The sequence below is a fragment of the Dasypus novemcinctus genome, chromosome 20, assembly GCF_030445035.2.
Source record: "Dasypus novemcinctus isolate mDasNov1 chromosome 20, mDasNov1.1.hap2, whole genome shotgun sequence".
Classification (NCBI taxonomy): domain Eukaryota; kingdom Metazoa; phylum Chordata; class Mammalia; order Cingulata; family Dasypodidae; genus Dasypus; species Dasypus novemcinctus.
Genome location: NC_080692.1, coordinates 45,154,706 through 45,181,630, shown reverse-complemented (window position 1 = coordinate 45,181,630; position 26,925 = coordinate 45,154,706). Strand labels below are relative to the sequence as shown.

The window sequence follows — 26,925 nt, the reverse complement described above, 5'->3', positions numbered from 1 at the left end:
CATTTTATGCTCTTCCACACTGCTGGCGGTGTCCACTCATGTGTGACATTATTTCTTTCTTCTGTTCCTTTCCTCATGCCTCCACTCTCTGCTTAGAATTCTGTTCTTATATCCCCACCCCATTGCCTTGCTAACACCTACTTACCCACTCAGGCCTTTTACCTGTGGCACCTGCCTCCAGGAGTCCTTCCTTGACTTCTACTGCACGTGTCAGGAGTCTCTTCTAAGCATCATAGGATATATATCTCTATTGTTGAATTAATGGCAGTATTTTATAATGACCTATTCCTTTGTCTGACTTCACTCACCGGGTACTGAGAGCTCCTAGAGAGCAGGCAGTGTATGTGGGTTCTTCTTTGTATCCCTACTTAACTGAAAAAGGGCCTGGCACACACTGCTGAATAAGTGTTGATGAAATGAATAAATTAATAATCAGAGTCCTATAACTGAAAGCCAGATTAAGAATCTTAAACATCCACCCGATATATAAATTTCAGGAAGCAACTGAAGGGTAGCACAATGGAATATTTATACACAGTATAAAATATATTTCACTGTGAATAATGCATAGGTATTTACTTATTCTTTAACAAGAGGGATGATATGTTTGCTTTCTGTTGGTTTCTTTTTTTTTTTTTAAGACTTATCTTTTATTTCTCTCTTCTTCCTGCCCCCCCCTCCCCCCGCCAGTTGTCTGCTTTCTTTGTCCATTCACTGTTTGTTCTTCTGTGTCCACTTATATTCTTGTCAGTGGCACCGGAAATCTGTATCTCTTTTTGTTGTGTCATCTTGCTGCATTAGCTCTCCGTGTGTGTGGCACCACTCCTAAGCAGGCTGCACTTTTTTTACCCTGGGTGGCTCTCCTTATGGAGCACACTCCTTGCCCATGGGGCTCCCTTTTGTGGAGGACGCCCCTGTGTGGCACAGCACTCCTTGCACGCATCAGCACTGCACATGAGCCAGCTCATCACATGGGTCAGGAGGACGTGGGTTTGAACCCTGGACCTCCCATGTGGTAGGCAGGTGCTCTATCCCATTGAGCCAAATCCACTTCCCTCTGTTGGTTTCTTGAGTGGTTAGAGACCAACATTACATGTAAAACCTTTGTCGTAGAATTATAAATATGATGTTTAGAGTAAAAATAAAAAATAATATTTAATTGTAAAGTTTAAAAAATATAGGAATTAGTAATCAAAGAAAATGTGGCATTGGTGTGGAGAAAGTGGCCATGGTGGCTGCTGGGGGTAGGGAGTGGGAGGAAGAGATGAGATGGGGGGGCATTTCCGGGACTTGGAGTTGTCCTGGGTGGTGCTGCAGGGACAATTGCCGGACATTCTGTGTCCTTCCATGGCCCACTGGGTGGAATGTGGGAGAGTGTGAGCTATGGTGTGGACCATAGGCCATGGGGTGCAGTGGTGCCCGGAGATGTACTCACCAGGTGTGGTGGATGTGTCATGATGATGGGGGAGAGTGTTACTGTGGGGGGAGTGGTGGGGTGGGGGTGGTGGGGATGAATGGGGACCTCATATTTTTTTAATGTAATATTTTTAAAAAAAATGAATAAATTGAGTAGAATTTGAAAAAAAAATATAGGAATTATCGTCTTCAAATTTATTATGAGCTATTCTAACTTGTAATTTACATGCTGTCTATTGAAAGTTAAAAATTTTATAATAATACTTTATTGAAATTTAAACTTAAAACTATCACACATTTTAACCTTAATTGGGTATTTAAAGAATTTTCAGGCATTAAGTGAAATAAACTAAATGAAGTTAATAGTGATTTCAAAATTCATGGAATTTGGAAATATACAAAAATAGAAAATACATAGAATTAATTACTAACATTATAACAAAACAATTGCAGAACTTGTTCAGAAAACACTATACTGTTTTGATATGATGTCTTTTTTCTCCCAAAGGATGGCTAAATTTCATCATCAGTGAATAAAAATTAATTAAGCTACAGCAATAGTACTTTGAGATGTGTTTTTAATTGTATATGTGGATTACCACACAAAACAGATATTTATTATTCGTATATATTTTTTTGAATATCAGTACAGTGCTCTATGAAGATGTTCTGTAATATTATAAAGAAAACCCATAGTTGGAACTGTGAAATTAAGTTAATTTTCCATTTTAGATAATTTTTCTTTTCCCCTGTGAAGGAAAGCATGCACTAAGTGGTGGAAAGAGTACTAGATTACATGTCATGAGAGGAAGACTCTGATGCTGAGTTTGCGTTTTCCTAAATGTGGGACCTTTAGCAATTTATTTGGCCATGTCAGGCCTTGTTTCTTCAATAGCACAACAAAGAGTGCATTGTCCAGAATGTTCTGCTGGGTATTTTTCAGCTTTAAAGTGCTGTGTTATCCTATGTATGTGCATGTTCAAAAACTTCGATACAAAACCAAAGTACATTTCAATAATTCAATCCATAATAAGGCTAACATTTAGAATACATTAGACTTAATAAAAGCCCCAGAATTTACTGTTGTTTATTTTTTTAAATGCTAAAATTTTTATCTGAAAAATTATTATGAACTATAAGGGGATAAGTGGATTATCTGGATTATATATATATATAAACAACAACCAGTTAAATAATATATTCAAGAAAACATTTCCCTTACAATGGCAGTGAAATCTAGTTTTTAAAACTTTGGATATAAAATTACCAAGTGAACTTCAAAAGTTATATAAAGCAAATAAAGATGTGAAAAAATGGAAAGATATAACTTGCTATTGGCCATCAAGCTCTCAGATTGATTAAATGAATAGAAATTAAGTCAAAGAGTACAAAAATTCAGGATTTTGTTTAAAAAGAAAAGGATAGTTTACTAGCCTTACCTGTAATTAAAACATAGAACAGGGAAGCAGACTTGGCCCAACGGATAGGGCATCCGCCTACCACATTGGAGGTCCGCAGTTCAAACCCAGGACCTCCTTGACCCGTGTGGAGCTGACCCATGCACAGTGCTAATGTGCACAAGGAGTGCCCTGCCATGCAGGGGTGTCCCCCACATAGAGGAGCCCCATGCACAAGGAGTGCACCCTGTAAGGAGAGCCGCCCAGCGCGAAAGAAAGTGCAGCCTGCCCAGGAGTGGCGCTGACGCAGCAAGATGACGCAACAAAAAGAGACAGATTCCTGGTACTGCTGACAAGAATAGAAGGGGACACAGAAGAGCACACAGCAAATGGACACAGAAAACAGACACTGGGGCAGGGTGGGGTGGGGCGGGGGAGGGGAGAGAAATAAATAAAAAATAAATCTAAAAAAAACATAGAACAATGCTATAGTAATTAAAATAGCATGGTGCTAGAACATGATAGTCGTATCTGCCATTACAGAAGCATGTAATAAATTTCTAATATTTCTGGGATTACTTTTCTATTTTTTCATATATACACCACTCCAGAAGACATGTGTATATCATAATGCATAAATTAGGACCACTTTATGCATTAAAAAAGCAGCTGGTGCTTACCCTTGACATCCTTCTGTTGTGAAATTGATTCCCTTCTGTTTATTAGATAACTTAGTTGTTCACAGACCTTTCGTGGACATTTGGAGTTGATGCACAAAGATGTCACAAGAAAGATGGGGCTCTATATCTCATTGTTTCTGGATTTATGAATTAACCCTGCATATAATAATTTCAGGTGATGTTCTAAGCTCTAAAGATACAATGATTAATCAGTTATAGCCCTTTTCCTGAAATAAGTGTGTATGTTGTAAATATTGTAATAGCTTTATGAGGCTAAAAGTAGTCATGGTTCTTTATGCCTAGAAGGTAGCACCATAGAAAAGTGCTTCACAGGCTAAAACATAGGTTTTGAAATCCTTTGAAGAATGCATAGAATTTTTCCAGGAAGCGAAAGAAAAGAGAAATCACTCAAAATATAGAAGAAAATACTGTTGAACAAATTCAAGAGTGGAAGAACACAGAGTATGCCAGGGATGCTTCATGGTCCTTTGTAGCGCGAGGACAAGACAGGACGTAAAGATGGCAGCAAAATGTTGGAAAGATAGACTGGAGACTGATTTTGAAGTATCTTGTATACCATGTTGGTCCTATTTTCTAGGTAATAGCAGGCCTTCAAAAGTTGTCATCAAAAGCACCAGAACCTGAAATAGCCAGGCAGACACTCCCTTCCAGCTGTTTTTACATATTTGAAGATGTTTTGTAACTCAGGGCAAAGCATGAAGAAGGCAAAAAGAACTGTGACAGTGCCTGAAACTGTTCTTTAAAATGGTGGTTCTCAAACGGGGCTGCACAAAAGGAATCAGGAAGAGAGTTTTATAAAATGCCGATGGCAGGCTCTCATGCTTAGAGATTCTGATTCCATTGGTCTGGGAAGCTGGCAGGGCATGGGGACTTTTCAGAACTTGCCGCTTGATTCTGATATACCTTCAAGTTTGAGAATGTTGGACTGAAACAAGCAAACTTTGTTCCTCCAATTCTAGAACTCATCCTTCCCCTCATAAGGTATCTGAAATTTGGATGATGCTTAAACACTAGTATGTGTTTGAGGTTCCTTTCTCCTTTGCTCTAGTAAGTGCTCTTATTAAATTTTTGGCACATAATATAAACACTGTCATCTTAAGAAGAGATATGCTTTATAAAAATTTAAGTACTTATTTATAGTCAATAAAATATAAAGGCTATATAGCTGGTCATAACCCTTAACCAGTAGGGCTGCTTTTTTGCTTCTTTGTTATTTATGTCTGCGTCATCCTGTCAAGGTGAACTAGCCCCCATGCTGTTTTGCCTTGAGATAGCTGTCTCATTTTTAGGCACTTAGTCTTACGTACTGCTCAATAAGGAATCTCTCGTTTTTGAATCTTTATTCAATTGTTTTCAATTGCTTTTTGCAAGGGGTCTATCTTTACTCTGGTATGCTCCAAAAGTGCTGGCTGTAGTGGTAAACTTTCAGCTCTAACTTTTAGACACTGTGTTTTTTTTTGTTACACCCTGATGATAGTGATAAATGTAAAATCCTTTTGGCTAAAAGAGATACTTATGATCTGGAGGCATTGCTGAAAACAGATCACCCATTGATACGTTCATTCATTCTCTTTCACTCTCCCATTTTCTTTCTTCTCTCCCTCTCCCTACCCTCCTCTACCCAACCCTCCCTCGTTCCCATCCCCCTTCATGCCCTCCCACTCCTCACCCCCTCCATCACCAAACACTCACCAACTAAAATCTCAGAAATGGTGTCAAGGTTTACTGTGAAAGATGAATTGAAGGAGAAAGTGAAGGCAGACTTTTAAAGTGAGAAATGGATGAGATCTGTAAGAGCACTAGGAATGGACAGTGCAGGGAGGTGGCTGTGGGCAGGGGTGGGAGGAACCAGAGCTGAGAGATGCTTCTGAGGTGCTATTTAGTGACTAAATGAAAGTGTAATTCTTTTCATTTGTTGTACTTTCCTACTTGAGTCTAAGCTCCAGGAGCATAGGTTCTTAGTTACTTGTTTACTGCCTAGCTCAGTTTCTTGCACATAGTAAGTGCTTATTAAATATTCCAAAATAAATGAATTAATGTGTGGAAGGAATTGTGAGGAAGAGAATATATTGTCAGATATGTAATTTTTCAGCATGGTCTTAAATTCTCACTCAAATAACCAGTAAGAAACACTACCAGTGATCATGTTCACCAGGGGGATCTTGCTTAACTATTTATTTGGGAAAAACAAATCCTAGGGATTTTAATGGCAGCCTGTATGTAAGTCAATAATGTGACATAGCTGCAAAAATGACTAATCAGGGAGCTGAGGTGGCTCAAGCTATCAGGCATCTCCCTTCCACATGGGAGGTCCTGGGTTCAGTTTCTGGTGCCTCCTAAAAAGAAGGCAGCACACAATGAACAGACACATGGAATGCGAGCAGACAGCAAGTGCAAAACAGTGGGAAGGGGGTGATAAATAAATAAATAAAATAAAGCTTTTTTAAAAAGTCATCTTAGGTTACATTTCTAGAAATTCTTGTTTGGTTTAAAGATAGTGATTGCATTTTGCTGGATTATTTTATGATATGAACCTCTTACTCTAAGAGACACCAGCATTTAGATGGTATTCCAGAGATGGCGACTGTGAGTGCTTCAGTTGCTTCAAAAGAGAGAGACAAAAGATAAAAGCTCAGTAGAGAGGGTCTGCAGCAGGATCCAAAGGCCTGGGTTCCCTGCCCGTTTCTGCCTAGCACATTCAATGACCATGAGCAATCAGTTCTCTTTTGGAACCAGTTTCCTCTTTAGTAAACAAAGGGGGAACATTTTAGAAGCTCTCTAAGTTCTCTCCCAGCTCTAATATTCCAAAATTTAAAACTTCTAATACTATGTTGTGAACATGAGAATTTTCTTCCTATAAAGAGCTATGATATGAGTTTAGTTTATTTTGTTTTGGACAGCAGAATTAGTCCTAGCAGGTGGGGGTTTACAGAGGGAGATTCTAGTTCAGTCTTCAGGAGAATTGTTGAATCACTACATTAGTAGAATAATAAAGTGGCTTATCCTGCAAAGTAGTAGTGTTTTTATCACTGCCACGGATACTGTATAGGGAAATTACTCATTAGGTTAGAAGCTGAACTTGGTAAAAACCCTCCAACTTTAGGATTTTCTCATTCTCCTCTCTAAGGTAGTTCCAAGGCCTGGTCCCCAAGACCAATGCCCTAGCAAGCTTGTATGCCAATATATTGAATGGAATAAATGAGTTGCTTTTAACGTAAAATAAGGAGGGTGGGAAGCTTGGAGCACAAAACTTCTTCCCTTTGATTCGCTCTGTCACGTTCAGCAGGTTCAAGGTCAGCTGCCGCCATTAATGATCCCCGTGTTCCCTCCTGACCAACGGACACTGGCTGCAGCTGCCCAGCAAGGATTCCTCCTTCCTCCAGGCTTCAGCTATAAGGCTGGATGTAGTAAGTACCACTGATTTTTCACTTGGGAATGGGCGGAGGGCCTGGTGTTAATGTAGGCCATTTAATAGCATTGCCACACCAAGAAATGAGATCACCCATACGCCATTTTTATTTCAAAGAGGAAACACACAGAAGGTGTGGGAAAGGATCTGTTGATATTTAAAAGAGCTAAGATAATTTCTGTGCTTCTGAAGCTAATATTTGCCCTCTATAATTCAGTTTCATAACTTCTATTTCCATTGTATTCTTAAAGTGTGAATGTAATTTTGGGTTTCGTTTTATTTTTGCATAGATATGATTGACAAGTAGGAAGACTCTTTTCAATAGCTTTCTGTTGCATTTTAAGTTTAATCCAAATTCCTTAATGTGGATTAGTGGGCCTTCCATCATCCATCTCCTCTCCCTTTATTCTAATAGTTTCTCAATAATCTTCGTTTTGTTCTTAGAACAAACTGTACTCTCTCTTGACTCTGGATTTGTATTCTCAGTGTTCCTGCCCCTTGGTAGCTCCAGTCTCTTCAAACTCAGTCAGGGAGAACTTCCCTGACTTAGGTTAGGTCCTTTTCCTCTCCTTCCTTTGAATATGTATGTTTTCTCTCTCTAATTGTTAGCTCTCTGCGGTCATGCACTGGCACTGAGTCTCTCTTATTCATTGTTATATCTCAAGTCTTAGCATTTCATTCAATGATTTGTTAAATAAATACTGGACACTCATCAGAGAAGCAATATAGAGGAAATTTTGCACTGAGCAATGAGTTATACCATGATAACTGCTTATATTGCTTATTAATTTTAGAAGCCTATGGTTCTGTGTCTTTTTATTTTCCACCAAAATCTAAATTGGACATTGTTGGTTTTGGAAATAAGTGATACATCGCTCTTTAAAATTTAAATACTGCCAGCCAAAATTCGAACTATGATTTCTTAGCTAAAACTAGTCACTCATATTCTAACTAGGACTTTGTCTGCTCAGCTAAATATCTTCTAGACCATCATTACCATGTCCAGAAGAATATAGAAAAAGCCAAGTTTCTTGAAATATTATATCATATAAATATATGATAAAAATAGAACACCCATGAAAATTTCATGAGACACCATCATCTTAGTTTTTTATATAGAAATTATCATTTTTAATACAAGTGGATTTCAGTTGACTTATAGGTGCACAGATTTTCCTATTAACATCTTAATACACCTAACTATATATTGCATTTGAGAACTCCAACATTACTAGGAATCATTTCTAAGTTTCTTGTTAGGTGATGTTTTGAATTTTCACATCTGGGATTTAACATTTATTCTTAGTCTTAAACTTCCCTGTCTGTACTATCAAAGATATAGGATAATTTGTAAAATATACAAAGCCATTTGAGATGACTAGATTACAACTGTCTATAAAAGTGAACTGAACTCAGAGGTGTAAAAGTAGTCATCTGTCTGGCACTTTGCCCTTTGTAGTTTTTATAGTGCTACTTGTACATTTTCCTATTGACTTTTGTTTCCTGTGTTTTATGATAGTTTTGTCACTCTGGACCTCTAATTTATTCATTAAAAAAATTTTTTTAAAGATTTCTTTCTTTCTTTCTCTCCCCCTCCCCCCACCCCGGTTGTCTGTCCTCTGTGTCCATTTGCTGTGTCTTCTTTGTCCGCTTCTGTTGTTGTCAGTGGCATGGGAATCTGTGTTTCTTTTTGCTGTATCATCTTGTTATGTCATCTCTCAGTGTGTGTGGCGCCATTCTTTGGCAGTCTGCACTTTTTTTCATGCTGGGTAGCTCTCCTTATGGGGCGCGCTCCTTGCGCATGGGGCTCCCCTACACAGAGGACACCCTTGCATGGCACGGCACTCCTTGCGTGCATCAGCACTGCGCATGGGCCAGCTGCACACAGGTCAGGAGGCCCAGGATTTGAACCGCGGACCTCCCATGTGGTAGACAGACACCCTAACTGCTGGGCCAAATCCGCTTCCCTATTCATTTAAAATTATTTGCAATATCATTATATTTTGTAAATAATCGATTCATATAGAGATAATTCATATAGAAATGCCAGCTTGTTGTTTTAGTAATTAGGGACAATATTTAATCCAAATAACTTAAATTCTAAGAACTAGCCTATTGTAAACTAAATTCTAAGCTTGTAATCATAAAAGTTTTTCTTAGTTTTATTTTGTTTCCGTATGCCTAAGGAATTACTATTCACACTATACACATGTTGCCAATATATTTGACTTGGTTACTAAAATGAAGAAAAAAAAAGACACTTAAAAGTAATCATTTGCCTCCAACTAGTTTTGTTCTTAAAAAAAAAAAAATGTAATCAACTGCAGAAATTAGTACCATTAACAAGTATTGTACAGAAAAGTAAAACCTCACTGGCTATGAACAAAGGCATGCCTAGGGCTGAAAAAGATCAGGAACACTTCTACCTCCCTCCAATTGGTCAGAGTTGGCAACATTGAAAATATTTGTTCAATGTTAATACAATGTGACTTGGAGAAAAGCTTCCCTTTCTAAAATTGTTACTATATTAACCATCTGATAGCCTTACCTTCAGTGCTTAAAGTTATGATACACTTCTTTCTGTAACCTTGGAAATGAAATAGAATAAAGCCTCTACAACTATTGGCAAGTTTGAAACTAGCATCATGCCAAACTCTAGAACTGAGCAGAAACAGTAGCAAAAGAAAATGACTTGACATAGATGACAATCTAACACACTGAATCAGTTTGCATGGGAAGCCTTCCGGTGGAAGTGATAAGTAGTCCAGACTGTTTCCCCTCATCATTTCAGGTAAGGAGTAAAGGTAAGGAAAGAAACTAAGCTGGCCTTCTGTCTTCAGTGGGACATCCTAATTTACTCCCCTCACAATGGCCAACCATAGGTGGTGACTTCTCTGGTTGGCATTTGTTTTAATTTGCATGATACTACAGAATTCTTAAGGAGACTGACCAACACTCCCTGGCTTTAGTTTCAAGCAAATATGAAAAATATGCTATTACATGATATTAAAAGCCCATTTGCTTAGCATTAATCCATTCACAGAATCTATGATGATAAATTTTCCTTTTTAGACTACGTGTACTGATAAAATAAAAGAAATAAATTAAAAATCTCTAGAACTACACAAGAAAGATAAAATGTTCTGAACAGGAAAAAATAAAATGAAAACATTGATTAAGGAACTTAACCAACACAGATTGAGTTAACATCTCCTGTTTTCCAAAAGGGAACGTTTTAGTTGGGCATGAAGATAACTTCCCTTTAAGAAACAAAATGGTAGAAATATGGTGCATATTGGAGACACGTAGGATCTAGTTGCGGGACTTCTTTTGGCTGCTAGAATGCATATCATTAAGTAATATAAGAACAAATTAAGAGACTAACAGCCAGAGGCTTCAGAGAAGACTAACTAGGAAGAAAAGAAGCTTTGAAGAATGTTGCCATCCACTCTTATCCATGAATATATGATTAGTTTATGATATACTGATCTTTTATTACCAGAATCTCAGATTTCTGTTATAGCAATTGAAATAATGAAATCAAGACAAAACTGCATTTTCATGGAGCCTTATCTAGTTTTTGTTTTTCTAATTATTTCTTAAATTCTAGGTATAATTTCAAATTTCTGAGGAGGTGAATATAACAGTGTGTTAGTAAATTGAATGCAACATATATATTTAGTAAGTAGAGAACCCTAAAAATAATTATATAAAAACAGTAATTTGATCAGTCAACTTGATTTAGACTCAACAGGCTCAACTCAGAGATGTTGTGAGTTTGGTTCCAGATCATTTCAATAAAGTGAATATCGCAATAAAGCAAGTCATGTGATTTTTTTTGGTTTCCCAGTTCATACAAAAGTTATGTTTACACTATACTGTGGTCCATTAAGTGTGCAATAGCATTATGTATTTTAAAAAAATAAAAGGAAAACAATGCCTTAATTAAAATGTGTCACAGAGACCCGAAGTGAGCACATGCTGTTGGAAAAATGGCACCAACAGACTTGCTCAATGCAGGGTGACCACAAACTCTAATTTATAATACTTGCATTATCTGCAAATCACAGTAAAACGAAGTGCAGTAAAACAAGGTACGCCTGTAGTTAATCACAGAAAAACAAGTATCCAAATATTTTTATTTTTTTAACTTGTCAGTTTCATTAAGACTGTAAAATGGGTTGCTATATGGAAACAGAACCCAGAATTTATCCTGCATAATTAAAAATACAAATTCTAAATCGTATTTGTGTGCAATAGCTGCTTTTAATCAGAAAGCAATCATTACACCTCTTAGTATAAGCTTAAATAACTAAGGAACCAATGCTGCATTGTAAAATAACAGTATACATACAAATGAATTGCTTCAAGTATATTTTGGATCCATTTTCCTCTGCTAGAAAGTCTGAGTGGAATCCTAACCTATTAACCAAAGACTTTAACCTGTGACCCTGCAAAGCGTGTATCAGGAACATATTAAACACCTTTGGCACCTGCAGACAGTTTTTTGCATTGTGAGGAAGACATCACTTTTGTAAACACAAGAGAAAAAATTTTAAAGTTCCACTTTAAAGAAAGGAAAATAATTTTGAATGTATATATTGGTGTTGGCCCAACATTTTAGACTTGAGAATGATTTTTGAGATACAGTGGTCAACGGTCACAAGTTTTGTAAATATCGATTTCTTTGACACCCACTCCAATTATATTTCCATATCATTCAGCTTCCTTACATTGCAACCTCAGCTTAACTACCCTTTCCTTCAGAGGTATATTTTGGGCATGGAAATTAGAGAAGTAGGTGCTCTGTTATCATACTTGACTGCAGTCATCTGTCCCTCCCCTTTCTGCTTGGGTGTCAAATGCTCTATAGACATTTTTGACAGGACATTTTAAGTAGAAATAAAAAATCTCCAGGAAAGATAAAATCCAATAAATGAGTTCATTTTCTATAAATACTGTAAAACAAACAGTTATAAAGTTTTTGGCTTCATAGTTTAACTGAAAGTGTCAAACTGAGTGTAGCTCAGTCCCCAAACTGTGTGCCAAGGTACTTCAGTGTGCTGTAGCTAATTCTCAGGGACAGGGACACATAGGCTATTTTAAAATTCCAGGGGAAATCGGAGTATCTGTCACACATAGCATGAACTACCTTAGTTATTTGTACCTTATTACTTAATATAATGGAACTGTTAGATATTTCTTTTGGCTTTGGGGTGCCATGAAAAAAATTACTGATACCCTAATGAGGAAAGTTTGGGATGTTTTCCTTTAGTCTAGTGTATATTTAATTTTTAGAATATTATGGCCTTCTTTTACCTGGAAGTTGTTGTTGACCTATCATATTGCCAACCACAGAACAGAATATGGTAATGAAATTGACCTTGCACTTACAGGGCTATGTGCAATATTATGAAGATAATCAGTTGATTCCCTTGTTTATATTTCAAGATCATTTTTCTGTTTGTTTGTTTTTATATAGTTAAACCAATCTCAAATTGGCAATTACAAATTGAGAAGTTCTTGGAATGGAAGAGCATGGACTTGGAATCAAGTTCTGCCTTATTCTGCTATTGTCCTATGTCGTTATTGAGCTTTGATTTCCTCATTTACAAAATAGATTAATAAGCCCCTTTTCAATTAAGATTGTATATGAAGCAGTGCCTGGCACTGTCATATAAACAGGAATTTAATGAATCTTTTCTTAAAGAACACATCATAACAATTTTGGGTCAAGACACTATCCTTTACCACAATAGTCCTTTGGCTGTAAATAGGTTATTTATAAATGATGAATACAGAGATAAAGTAATACAATCCAGCCTAACCCAGTTCCTGTTTAAAAAAAAAAAGTTTCTAAGATCACACCCAGTACTTTATTGCATTTCATATATTATCCAGCATCAAACTTATGCTGCTATAACTGAATGAGGATTCCTCTGGATGAGGAAAATAATTGTTTAGAAAAAAGTAGTACAGTGCTGATGGAAACATTTGTTTCATGTGGAAACAGTCAAAACCTTAACTGTATTCATTGTAATCACCATGTTTTAACATTTTCTATTGTCATCTCCCACTTGTCTACCATAGATCATATGGAAAAGGACAAGATTTTTAGAAAATTTATTTAGTCACTGTTTTGGCTGAATGAAACTAGACATATATTCACATACTCATTGTGTATTTTAACACATTGATTAATATTTCAGAAATGTGTTAAATAGAATAGCCATATAAAGTTACTGATTGAAATATTTAATCGCCTTGTGAGATTAGCTTAAATAAATAGAAGTTGATGAGCCAAGCTTAATAAATTTAAAATATGCTGTATTTACTTTTCATCAGTCTTCTGAATAGTATTTCCACCTCCAATAAAAAAGGAAACTCTCAGTTAATTAGTTCCTCATACAACACAATGAAATTAATGTTTAGGAGTTAAATACCATAAACATCCTTAGGCCTATTGACTGATACGTTCCTGTTTTTAGTTCGTGTCACATGTTTCATTATTTAATGGGAGCATCATGTGGGTTCCATTATAATCTCTCGTGCAAAGGGTCCATGCGTCTGGCATTTTGGGAGACTGCATGCTAATTTCTGATTTAATTGTGTCAGCTGTGTCAGCTGACATAAAGGTCATTGACAATCAGTGCTGAAACAATCATCAAATCGCAAGCTAAAAACCATTGACATGGTACACTTTGATCAAACTGATAAAAATAGGAAACATGTGTTGTCAAAATCACATACTGTTGGTTCTTTGAAAATAAGCAGAGAAGAGAACTTAATCATATTTTTAGGCTTCTGTGTTTGTGTGAGAATTATTTTTACCAGCTCTGCCTCTCCTTCCCCCAACCCCCAAAATTTATTAGGAAAGACTGATTTAATTGGAGAGCCTTATAAGAATTTAGTTTTATAAAGGATTGCCATTGCACCAGAATGGCCAATTGCTTAAAATTCTCATCTGAAGAAAGCTACATTAGTGGCTTAGAAGTATGAGGTTATTAAAAATATAGGAAGAATTGAGTACAAATTGTATATGATATATAATTCCTCAATTATATGGTGATAACTATCATCCCATTATTTGGGGAGAAATACTCTAGGTCAATAAAGTCTGTTTTTGTTTAAAAATTGATTTGATAATGTTTTTACAAGATTCATCATGGAAATAAAGGATCTGTATATGTCTGTTGTAGAAGTCACATTATTATTAATTATTAAAATGATAGCTTATAATAGATTGTGCTTTATTATTCATAAAATATAGTTCAATAATTCACATTAAGGAGATAACATCTCTTTGAGGGGATAGCTACACTCTATTAGAAACCATTTTTTAATGCAGTCCCTACCCCAGCCATCACCGAAAATAAAGCTCTCTCTTTAAAAATTCTTCAGATTTTAGTAACTATAACTATGTCTAATCTTTTACTCTATCGTGTTTGCTTTTTAACAGTTAAGAACATAAGAATATTATTCAATTTAAACTTAAAGCCAATTCAGCTCAGTATTCTCTTTATGATATGATTCTTCTCCTTGACAACGTGGATGTACCCATTGAAAAGACTGCATGCTTGTCTCATGGCACAGGAGGCCTCAAAATGTGATATTACTAAAATAAATCTTCCATAATCGAACCTAACCCTTATACCTCTGGCTTCATATTTTTGTTGCTCCCATACACAAGAATTTCAACTCAGTAGTAGACGCATATTATCTAAGCTCATCAAATTGAAGTATAAGCCCACAGGAGCAGCGTATTATTTTCATTTGAATGAATATAACTGTTAATGATACTGGACAACTGCTCTCCAGTAAGCATGCTCTTTCACTGTAGATAGCACTTAGAAGGCAAACTTTAACCATAAGCTTGCTTGGAAAATATGGAAGCAGAAAAAATATAAAACAGGCTAAGTTAGCATATTGCTTCTAACTCTACAATAGAGGCATACTTCCATGGAGAGTGAACAAGTCATGCTCTTGGAATATCATGTGCAGTAGGTTGCTATATTAGTTTTAATACTGGTTTAGCTACTATAAATGGCGAAAATAATAATGTCATAGATATAGTAAAAGAATATTTTCATCGATATAGTAAAAGAATAGTAGTTGATGCTTTGTTCACATGGTAGCCTGTGACATTAGGGCTCTTATTATATTACTTACCATAAATTGTGGCTCCCATATCATGGTCTAAAATATCTGCTTCAGCTTCTTTTTCCCAATTCTAGCCAGAGGGAAGAAAAGAAGCAGGGTAGAATGACAACACTCTTAAACCATACTATTCCTCTAAAATTTATTTTGGCTCCAATATAAAAGAATATTTTTAAAATTCATACACCTATTTATGTAGCCAGCTTTTAACAACTCTTCAACTTTTTTCCTAATTAAATGTAGTACTTGTGCTTGCACAAACCTCAAACCATGCAGAAGTACATACGGCAGAAACTAAGTTATCTACCTATATTAAAACATTCCTATAATCCCATTCCCCAGAGATAACTACTGCTAATAATTTAGTAGATATTTTTCCAGAACTAGATTTAGATATAAATAAATGTCTATTGGATTCATCTACTGTATACCTAGATCGAAATACAAAAATGTATCACAGACATCTTTGTTCATCAGTACTTTTACTTAAATTATCCTGCATCATATTCTGTTAAATTGAATGCACCATATTTTGTGTTCCCTCTGATGAACATTTAAGTTTGTCTATAATATTTATAGTTTCAAACACTGCTACAATGGGTATTTTATATGCACATATTTGCCTCAAGTGAATTCTTCATATAACTATATCTCTTCCATTTTATTTCAGCTCGTTTGTTCCTTTTTAAACATTTTTACCCAAGAGATTGCACCTAATTCTCATGATCTCCTAGGTGGCTAATACTTTAAACTTTAAAACTTTCAAAACTGACTGGTCTGAGTTTAGCTCTGAATAATCCCTAAACAGACTTGTAATCTGAAAACTATTAATTTTCTGACTCTAGTAAATTCTGTCAGAAAAAAATAAGTAAGGTATCAGGAGACCTTGGCAGTCACTGACCCATTTTATATTTTTCTGGACCCTTGGGCAAGATTTTTCAGTTCTCTTTGCCTTAGCATTTTCATCTTGAAAGTAGTCACATCATTTATCTGCCCTACCCATTTCATAAGGAGATTGTAAGAATTAAATGAGATAATGAGCATATGTCATTATTATTATTTAGTGAATACATATACCCATTTTGGAAAGTTAGATTTTTGTCATTATGAGAAGGATTTGAGAGTTTATCTTTCTCAGCTCATTATACTTCTGACCAAGGCATTTGGATCCTTGGTTTAATTGAAATTTTTATTTGTTTTCATTGGAGGGGGTGGTGGGGAAATTCCATAACATTTCTTATTTTCTAGAGGTCTAAAATTTATCTTTCTAGTAGAAGTCTCTAAGCCAAGAGTTGCCCCAAATGCATATGCCATGCGTTTCATGTTACAGGGGTCTGGGAAGCTGCCTGTTTTCAACCTACAGATCGCAGACTCTGGATACACTCCAGGAAGCAGGATGTCCATCAAAAGCCCTGATAGACAGAAAAGTGGACTGGCTACAAAGGGTGTTAGAAAGTGGAATGTTTATTTGGTCTTAAGTGGCTTCTAAAAGTATCCCTCTTCCAAATTACCACTTTAATCCTTTAATCATTTTGGATGCTTTTCTCTGCACCATTCCTCCATCAGAAACAAAGGTAAAATTTAGACATAGTATTCTACTATAGGTCTGGCTATATAAGCAGTTAATTAAGGATTCTTTTTGTTCAACTTAAAAAGTGTTATTGAGTAATCGTTGAAATGATGCCTTGGTAGTGATGCTGGGCAAGAGGAGAAGGAGGAGACTTCTTTGATTCATTATCACCTTTTCAGGGGTGCTCAGATTTCTAAGATAAATAACCCAGGAATTTTCATTGGCACTAGATTTCATCCAATTTATGGACAAAGGGGAAAAATTGGTAAATCTTACATATGTGGGAATATCTTCCTATTTGAGGGTTGCTTCCTAAAGAGTTTATAAATTAATCTCTTTAAACTAGCCAACCAGGTAACTATTAAATTAAGAAGAATAAAATTTTCATTTGCTATGCTACATTAAAAAAACATCAAAATCTATTTCATTTTTAAAAATCTTTCACTGAAAAAAGTTAGGCGGCTCTGACAAAGCATTTTTGAACTAAAAATTATGTCAAAATATCTTTTAAAAATAGCTGATAGTCAAACAAGAGCTAATTTATTAAGGTTACTTTCTCAGATAAAATTTTTATGAAAAATTTTTATGTATAAGTCTATGAGAGTCATTGCAAAATAATAGCATATCTTATTTAAAAAGTTCCAAATATTAAAATTGTATTATACCATTCTAATCTAAAAAGACTACAGATTTTCTGCATTTAGAAATCCCTTCACCTTTACTTTTGTACATTATTTATCAATTCTTCTGGACTTCTTAACTTGGGTTCCACAAGATGGCTTAGGAGAGTTGTTGTAAATGTAATTAAAATGAGGGAGGAAGTATGTAGCCTGACTTACTGTTATAAGGAAGCAAAGTTCAACTTGTTCAGATATCAAAAAGTAACATGATTTGAAGCAGTCATGATGATGAAGGGTTTTAATTTTATAATTTGTTCATGTGTAACAGCTTTTTAGTAATAGATGCTTGGACCATGCTTGGGTACCTTAATGACATCATCATAATGGAGTCTTATTAGTAAACTGAAATCACTGTCAGACTTAGGAAATGCTTATTATTTCCCAATGACACCCAATGAAGTATCAATTGCTTTAAAAAGTCAACATTTACAAAAGAGATTAGTTATGGAATATTATAAAATACTTGTGTGATGTATATAAATCTGTTACAGGAGATTCATTTATGCTTTAATGCCACCACCTCTTCTGGGTCCTTATTTCATCATATACCCTAATGCAAGGCCTCTTGGTCTACTTCCGTCTCCTATACTTTGTTTGAATTAAACCCTGCTCATACAAAAATTAATTTCATCATTGTTTGTGTAATTCTTTGCTTATCATCTCTTTCTTTTACAAAGTCTTCAGCATTTGATATGGCAAGAGTTGTCTCCTGTGTTTGATACTTGTTAATTTCACTGTTAAATAATTTTAATTTTTTCTTTGTATTTTTTTAGTCAATAGACCTTTCAATAGCCTTAAATGAGCTAAGCACTAAGTTAGGAACTGGAGATTTAAACATGTGTAAATCATAATCCCTGCCCTTAGGATACTTATAGTCTGGATAAGATAATTGGATATAAACAGATGAAATATGATAGACATATATATAGCATGTTAAGATAAGTCATAAGAAAGGAATTGAATTCAAATCTGAGTGGTGGGAAGCTGCCATCGAAGACTTTCTGAGAGAAGACCACTAAGCTGATTCCTAAAGGATGAAAAGCAGCTATGCACTTGAAGAAGTGGCTGAGATGGGGGTGGGGAGGATACAGAAAAAACTTCCCAGACAGAAAACAATCTGGGTAAAGGCAGGAAAGCAAGGGATGGCATAGTGTGTATTCACAATTATGGTGTTAAGAGTCAAGTATAAGGAAGAAATGACCAGTGAGTAGTTTGGAGACATAAGAACAGACAAATTCAGGGAAATATTTATAGGCAGTATATGTTGTAGGAACTGAAAAATAAAGGGCTAAAACCAAGAGTTGAGCTCAAATTGGAATTCATTAATCCATCGATGGATTAATCCATCCATCCATCCATTCATCTATCCATCCATCCATCCATCCATCCATGCCAAGTCATGTTTTTCCTGTTTACTCTTGTATTTTCAGCCCCTAGATATAGTATATATCTAATAAATATTATATTTTAATGTAACCACTGAATATGTATTGGGTGTCTGTTATGTGGAGCAACACTGAAAGCTGAATAGAAAACAGATTTCTTTAGGACAGGCCTGGAGCCTAGGAAACTGATTAGGAGAGTCTACTAGTAATAAGAAACAAAAACCAGGGAGTTAAAAAGCAAAACAAAACAAACCAGAACGTTGTGACTGATTGGCCGTGGAGGGTGAAATGGATGGAGCAATCAAGGATGCTTTCATATTTATAGCCTGGGTGACTGGGTGTCACCAACTAAGATAGACATATCAGGAGTTGATGAAAAACAATGAACTATGTTTTGCAATTGTAGAGATAAAACTTCCTATGGGGCATATAGAAGAACTGTCCAAAGAGCAAGTAGGAGAAGCCTAGGCTGGAATCACTGATTTCAAATATGTTCGTTTGTATGTGGCAGTTGAGCCATGAGATTGAATGAGTTTATGCAGATAAAGTGAGTAAAATATGAATAGCCAAGTGCCAAACACTAGATCCCAAGGAATACGAATATTTAAGGGATGAGTGAAGGAAGGTAGAAATGCTTTTGCAGAAATAATAAAGTCAGCAGGGGAGAGGTGTGAGGACAACCAGGATAGCACCTTAGAAGAGGAGACAGAAGAGTTTAGCTGCCAGGGGAGGAGGGAGTTGTTAATAGTATCAGGTGTTGTAGACAGGTGTTCATTACTATTTGGCAGTTTGGAGATCATTGGTAAATTTAGAAAGCATTTTTAGGAAAGTTTATGGATTGAGAAAGTGTAGGAATAGAATTTGAGATAATCTTTGAGGCCTAGTTTCTAGCAATTTAGATGAGAAGAGACAAAGTAGTTGGTGGTTATGGAGGATTTTCAGGCTCTAGATAGTTAGTTCATTGTTTTTAAAATAGGAAGTAACTGTGTATGCATAAGAATGTGATATGTACAAATTCCTTTCCTAGACTCAAGGTCCCCAATAGAATACAACCAACTTCTAAACATTTCTTTCTACTCTGAAATAAGTCCAGGTACAGGCTAGCTTATGAAGACATTTTACTCATTCATTTCTCTCATCCTAGTCTTTCTTTTAGGCTCATTCATTTATTCATTCAACAGATATTTATTAGTGCATCTACTCTGTGCCAGGCATGGCAGCTCTTGGGCTTCTCTCATCTTTTCTACTTTTTTTCTATTTTTATCCAAGGCCCAAGCTCAGCCATTCCTGATTCCTATCCCAGTCATTCCAGATCACTTAACTATCCCTCTTCTCTGCTAGTAACTGCTTTTTTAATTCACTTTACACTAATTATATGGTCTTGGATCCTTTTGCTTTCCATATTTGTCTTATTTTGCTCATTGGAAGTGTTTTGAGGGCAGGGACTGTACCACTTATTTCTCTATGTTCTCCACATAGGATCATTTGATCCATGGTAATTGGGTGAACATTAAATGAGTGTATCTATTACAATGCTTGCATAATGCTCTAAAAATAGTCTATGGTGTTTATAAAATCTAATGCTTTCCCTTTAAATTAATAATGACTATAGTACTTACTAAGAAACGAGATCCTGCATATTTTTATATTTACAGAATAGTGAAATAATATTTTCCCTATGGGTTTGTTGCGGGGATTAAATAAAATTTTCTAAGCACACTTACATATGCATACATATATCTTCAAAGATTTTCTCAAAATCTACTCATACACTTTAGTTCTCAATCCATAAACTTCTAAAAATGCTTTGTAGATTACCTAATGATCTCTGAATTGCCAAATTGTTATGAATATCTTCCTGGAACATCTGATACTATTGATGATTCTATCCTTCTCTCACTACAACTCTTTTCTTTTGGCTTCCCTTATAAAAGTGTGTGTGTATAAATATATTTTTTATCTATATGGATGTGTATATATGTGTGTGTGTATACATATACACGCGTATTTATATAATATTGTTTACCAGAATGTTAAAAGTAAACAAATGTTAACTGCCCCACATTTCAAATCAATGGAAGAATTAATTATTCAAAAATGATATTGGAGTAATTGAATAACTCTTTGGGGGAAAAGCTCTGATTTTTCTATCCTAAACCATGCACTGAAATAAAATATAAGCCCAAGTATGATTTTTCTCTATTTTTTCCTGTCCCTTTTTCACCTATTAAATTGGTCTTGAAGTCCTATTAATTCTGTCTCCCAAATAATATTCAAATCTATTTCCTCCTCTCTTTCCCTCATAATTAGTTCAGACCATTACCATTTCCCACTGGATTTACTGTAACAGTTTGTAACAGGTCTCCCTGCCTCTAGTCTCTTCCTCTTCTGGTAAGTTCTACTCCTTCCTGAAGCAGGAATCAGACTGTCACCTCCCTGCTTAATCTTTCAGTGACTTAACCATTATCTTCAAAGAAAAGCAGAAGGCTGCAAGATACGGGTCCTACCTGCTTCTTCATCTGCATAGCTCACCAATCCCTTTCTGCATCAGACACTTGTGGGGTCATGAAAATATCCCTGAATGCAGTAGTCAGTAAAGGGTAGTGATTATTGATAGTATTGCCCTGTGAATGGCATGGGGCTCTTCCCAAGCAGAAGGCTGCCAACAATTCCTCTTTTGTCCCATAAGATGAAAGAAAACATAGTCACTTCTTCTTTCAAAACTTCCACCCAGTATCCTTGTTAACTTCCTTTCACCTTAGACTCCTCAGAGCTCCCTCCACCTGCAAGACAGATTTATAAGAGCAAGGTGTTTTAAATATTTATTTGAGAAGATGATTAATGAAAGCAATCCTGGTTGTACTAATGGGTGGAGGCTTTGGTTAGAAGATGTAGAAAGTAGGTGGTAAAATAATCCCCAAGTATAATTTTTAGATAACATAGTTTTTTTTAGGAGGTACCAGAGATTGAACCCAGACCTCTTCCATGCAAAACAGGTACTCAACCACTGAGCTTTACCCACTCCACCTGAAGTATAATTTGATAGTGAAGTTGGCCATCTTTTAAGAGTCACCTTACAAATAACATCCATTGACTGTCTTTTCACTTTCCAGGTTAAGTACTTTCCCCTTGAGGTTTCCATAATACTTTGTCCATACTCCTGTGCTCAATGCATCACTGGTTTACTTTACACTTTTATCCCCCTTCCTTGATTAGGAACTTCTCTAGGGCAGTAGTGTATGTGTGTGTGTGTGTGTGTATGATTTAATTTGTATATTCCCCAGTATGTAGTGTAGGCAAGCTAATGTTTGTAGAAGGAACAAAACAAAAATAAACATGGAAGGCTTATAAAGGAAGGTCTTCCTATTTCAGGGAAGACAATGCCACAAAACTTATATTATTGTATTATATATTAGTTCTCTAGTGTGTGTGTTGTCAACCTGAGTAAGACTATTATGCTTCTGACACTTCCTCAGCCTGTATAACCCTGTTGGAAAAAAAATTGTCTTTCTTCCTCTGTTAGATAGAAATGAATCCCTCATTATGTCACTGGAGATATTAATGTCAGTATTCATTACTATAATACTAATGCAATTACATGTATTCTAAGAGGTTATTTGATACTAGCTAAGTCATTTTTATCTATAGATACTGTACACAAGGTAGTGAAGCTGGGGAAGTGTTGGATTCCTCTAGGTTCTTGGCTATGTCCCATAAAAGAATTTAAGAACATGCCAGTTTAGTTAGGCCAGTAAAAATAATTTATTCAGAAATGGAGGAAAAGAACAGAGCTTGCTGAGAAATGGAAGAGAAGGATAAAAATATGCACCAAGATTCGATGCAGGCTCCTCTAGGCAGAGAGTGAGATTTGGCCTGTGTGGTCACATTTTAAACTGTTAATTATTCCTCCCCCTTGCTAATGCTAAGGGGAGGGGCCCTGCTGTTTGCTGTTCTGATTACCCCACCCTCAGTTCCCAAGGGGCCAATGATGAGGCTCCTTGAGGATGTCCAGGGCTTTTCCTTGACCCCAAATGAGGTTCTTATATCCAAGATCTCGTGGTGTCATCTTGCCAGAAGCTTCTTCTCAGGAGGTTTCCAGGCAGGTTTCAGGGCCATGTGGTCTGCTGGGCACAATGTCTGCCAGACCAGCCACCTTCCCTTTTCACTATACTAACCTACCTCAGTTGTACTCTGAAAACAGTCAATGTGCCTTAGTATTTTTTTAACTTTTTTGAAGCATTTTAGTTTTGAGCTAGAATTTTCCATGTTTGACCTTAAAATAAGAAGCAAATTAACTTTGGAAAGACGTAGGGAAAAATTGTTCAAATGGTTAAACCTAGGAAAGAGTAAAAGAAATTTCTTTTAACTAGTTGAAAGTCAATTTAAATAACTTACACACAGTTAAACCTTAAAAGTCAGAATTTTCCATTTTCTAATCTTCATTCAAGTGAGTACTTCATAAGATATTTACAAAATAAACCTATAATTTTTAAAGTAAATTTAATTGAGGGATGACAAACAGATGACAATATTAGCCTCAATTTAAAAATATATACTTTATAGGCAGCTTCTGATTTCTCTTTTGCCATTGAGAACTACCTTTGACCTCGTTTGTAAGTCTTACAGTTTCTGTACCCACTTTAGAACACTGACGCATGCATGTAATATATTTTAATTTCCTTGATTAGAATAAAATTGCTGTATTGTCTATTTTCATGGTTATTTTATTTTAATTTATTCTCAAACTTGGGGACAATTCAAACAAATTAAGTCTGTATATGTGGGACCTGAAAAATTGGTAATAAGGTAGACATGTCCCAAGTAATGTGTATTTGTGTGGGGGTAGGGGTGGTTGAGGTAATGCAGTACCTTAGGCACAAACTTTTTGAAATTGGCAGGTGTCCTTTTATGATTATATATTAATATATTAGATACTATGTATGATTAAAGATATATAATAGCTGTAGTAGTCTATTTAGTTCCTACTGCCATGCTTTTTCTCCCCTCCAATCCACTTCAATAGCCAATAAATTAATATGTGGTTGCATATGAAAAACATGTTTAAAATCATGTAGTTTGTACAATGTTTCGTATATATATATGCATACATTTTTAAAAAGATTTATTTATTTATCCCCCACCCCACCCCCACCACTTGCTTGCTGTCTGCTCTCTGTCCATTCGCTGCAGCATTCTTCTGTGTCTGCTTGTCTCCCTTTGTTGCGTCATCTTGCTGCATCAGCTCTCTACAGGTGTGGGCCATCAGCTCTCTGCAGGTGCGGGCCAGTCTGCCTTCAGAAGGAGGCCTGGAATGTGAACCCAGGCCTCCCATATGGTAGACGGGAGCCCACTCGATTGGGCCACATCTGCTTCCCTATCATATTTTTTATTTTTATTTAATACAAAAGTTCTGGGTATAATATAATGATTATTCATATCTATGTGCACATAGCCAAAAGAAAGATAACTGCATTTCAGTAATATGAATTTAGGGTATGAGAACAGTTAAGATTCTTTGTAGGTATTTTTAAAATATCATGGAATAGTCTGGATTTTAACTATTAATAAGCTCTAAGTGTACATGTAGTGCTCAGTTATCATATTCTAGAATCTTGTAATGGAAAATTCCCCAAAACATTTATGGAGGTGTTTTGCTACTGATGCAAAATTCGTGAGTAAATCTGCATTCTCTCTCAGACTTCCTACTACTTAACCTCTGTAATGACACTGGTTAAACCTTCACTCATTTGTATCACATTTCATATCCAGTCTTGAGTCAAGACTGAAGTATGAAAAGTCTCCCAATTCCTTGCCTTCAGTCTCTTTTTCCTCTACCTTATTCTATCTTGTGTCAGGTAAGCCAGTTTTCTCTTTCGTTCAGCATGTTCTACTAGTACTTTGATGGATGCATATCAGTATCAACCTGAAACGCCCCTCCTCCCCTCCACCTATACAAATCGTCAAGGCCAACTTCAGTCTTACTTTCATACTTAATTATTCTCTAAAGATTAAAGCCTGGAATTGCTTCCTCCTTAACTCAGATAGCACTCACTTATGGTCAGTACTTCTCAAATAAGCCCTTACTTAGAAAAAGATACATGGTGGATAGAGACCAAGTTTGTTTTATTTTGGTTTGATTTTATCTCCCATACCTCAGTTCTAATCACCTGCTAATTGTTATATATGCTTATTCATTGATTAATTTAAAACAGAGAAAATGATTATATACAATGATTAGCACTGTGGAGAGCATCACAGTGCTCTGTATTTTTTGCTTTAGTTAATTTTAAGATTATATTCATGTAATAGGGAATAAGTAAATGACATACTTCTAAATATTTAAGTGGTCAATTCTAATAGTCATACTATTTTATTTTAGCTAATTTGCATAAGCATAAATTCAGCTTGTACATATCTAAACCACTACTTTATGGAACCTGATAAACAGTATTTTCTCAACTAAATATTAAAAGCACAGAAAATAATGATGAAGCAATAATGATGTAACATTAATTGTCCCTTCCCCTTCCTGTATCATCAGTGTTTTTAATTTTTCTTCATTATGGAAGTTGTGGGTTTGCAGAACAATCATGTGTACAATACAAGATCCCAAATACCACTCTATTATTAATACCTTGTGTTGGTGTGGAACATTCTTTGCAATTGATGAAAGCACATTTTAATAATTATACTACTAACTATAGAAGATGGTTTAATTTGGGGTTCATTGTGTACTGTAGGTCTATACATTTTTTTTCCACGCATCTTTCATTTTTATACTGTTACCTACGTAAAATTTAATATTTCCCCTTTTTACTACATTCAGTTATGTATTTCAATGCTGTAAATTAGGTCATAATGTTGTGCTATATCATCAGTTTTCTTTCCGTATTTACTAGATCTTTCTCATTAGCATACAAGCATGCTATAATTTATATACTTTTTTGCCTTTTAATAGTGTTTTCTTGATCACATGTACCCCTCTGATTTCTGCAAAACGCCTCAGCAGAATTGTCTGTTCCAGTACCTCTCTAACATGCATGCAAATTATCTGGCTATCTTGTTAAAATTCAAATTCTTATTCAGAAGGTACCTGTATGCTGTATAACAAATTACCCCACAATTCATGGGCTTAAAGCAACAAGCATTTATCAGGAGACAGCCAAGCTGGCTGACTGTCTCAGGATCTGTCCCAACGCTGAAATCAGGTGTTAGCCAGCCAGCCGGGGCTGCAGGCATCTTCGGGTGGGACTGAGGGAAGACCTGCTTCCAATGTCTTTCTCTTGGCTGTTGGCTGGTCTCAGGGTTCAGTTGCTCTTGGCAGAAGACATCAGTTCCTTGCAATGTGGAACTGTCCTAAGAAGAGCACGTACTGTGGCTGCTTGCTCACTAATGGAAGTGAGGGAGGGAGGACAAGCAAGACAGAAGCAGATTCTTTTTGTCACCTAAACCCGGAAATGACATCTCATCACTTTTGCCGAGTTCTGGGCAGGAGAACGAATTACTAGGTCCGGTCCACACTCAGGGAGAGGGGATTACGCAAGGACATGAATCCAGGAGGTAAGAGGCCATTGGAGGTTCCATCTTAAGAGGTAGATGACCACAGCAGATGTGGATCAGGGCTGAAATTCTACATTTCTAAGACATTTCTTTCTGGCATCACTGCTGCTTCTGTGAGAACTTCACTTTGAAGTCTACGCTTCATGCTTCCTTTTGTTCCTACCATCCTCTCTAGGTCACAATAACTACAATTCACCTTTCTTACCCTTTGCTCCTCTGAAGCTGCCCTTACTGAAGGTACCAATAGCCTCCATGTTACTGAATCCAGCATTTGAAAAATATATCATTCTTTCTTTCTGAAATTCTTTCTTCATTTGGCTTCTGGAACACCAAATTTATCATTTCCTCCCAGCCTCTAGTGGTGGTTACCTTATATCCCTGACTATAAATACTACCACCTCCTACAGTTCAATCCTTGGACCACTTTTGGATCCACAGTTATCTCCTAAATGGTCTCAACAAGGCTCATAGCTTATATTTTAAATTCCTAGTATATGCTGGCCACCATCAGATGTACATCTCCTGTTTATCAGTTGCCTCATGAACACCTCTACTTGGATGTATAATAGTAATTTCAAACTTAAAACGTTCAACACAGAATTCTTTTTTTCTCCTCCTTGCCCAACCCCTACTCCATTCTGGCAATCCTG

At 36.0% G+C, this 26,925-nt stretch overlaps 1 protein-coding gene across 7 annotated transcripts in view; it reads left to right on the top strand.

Moving 5' to 3' along the window:
- Positions 1-26,925, top strand: part of SOX5 (SRY-box transcription factor 5) — a 474,102-nt gene that overhangs the window by 341,363 nt on the left and 105,814 nt on the right. For 5 of the 7 annotated variants that reach the window (XM_058282906.2, XM_058282908.1, XM_058282904.1 and 2 more), the window contains one exon: positions 6,801-6,921. In XM_058282906.2, coding sequence (XP_058138889.1) covers positions 6,801-6,921 — 121 coding nt within the window. Of the gene's footprint in view, positions 1-6,797; positions 6,922-26,925 lie in introns of all 7 variants that reach the window. The other 2 variants (XM_058282907.2, XM_071210213.1) reach the window with 1 other exon arrangement.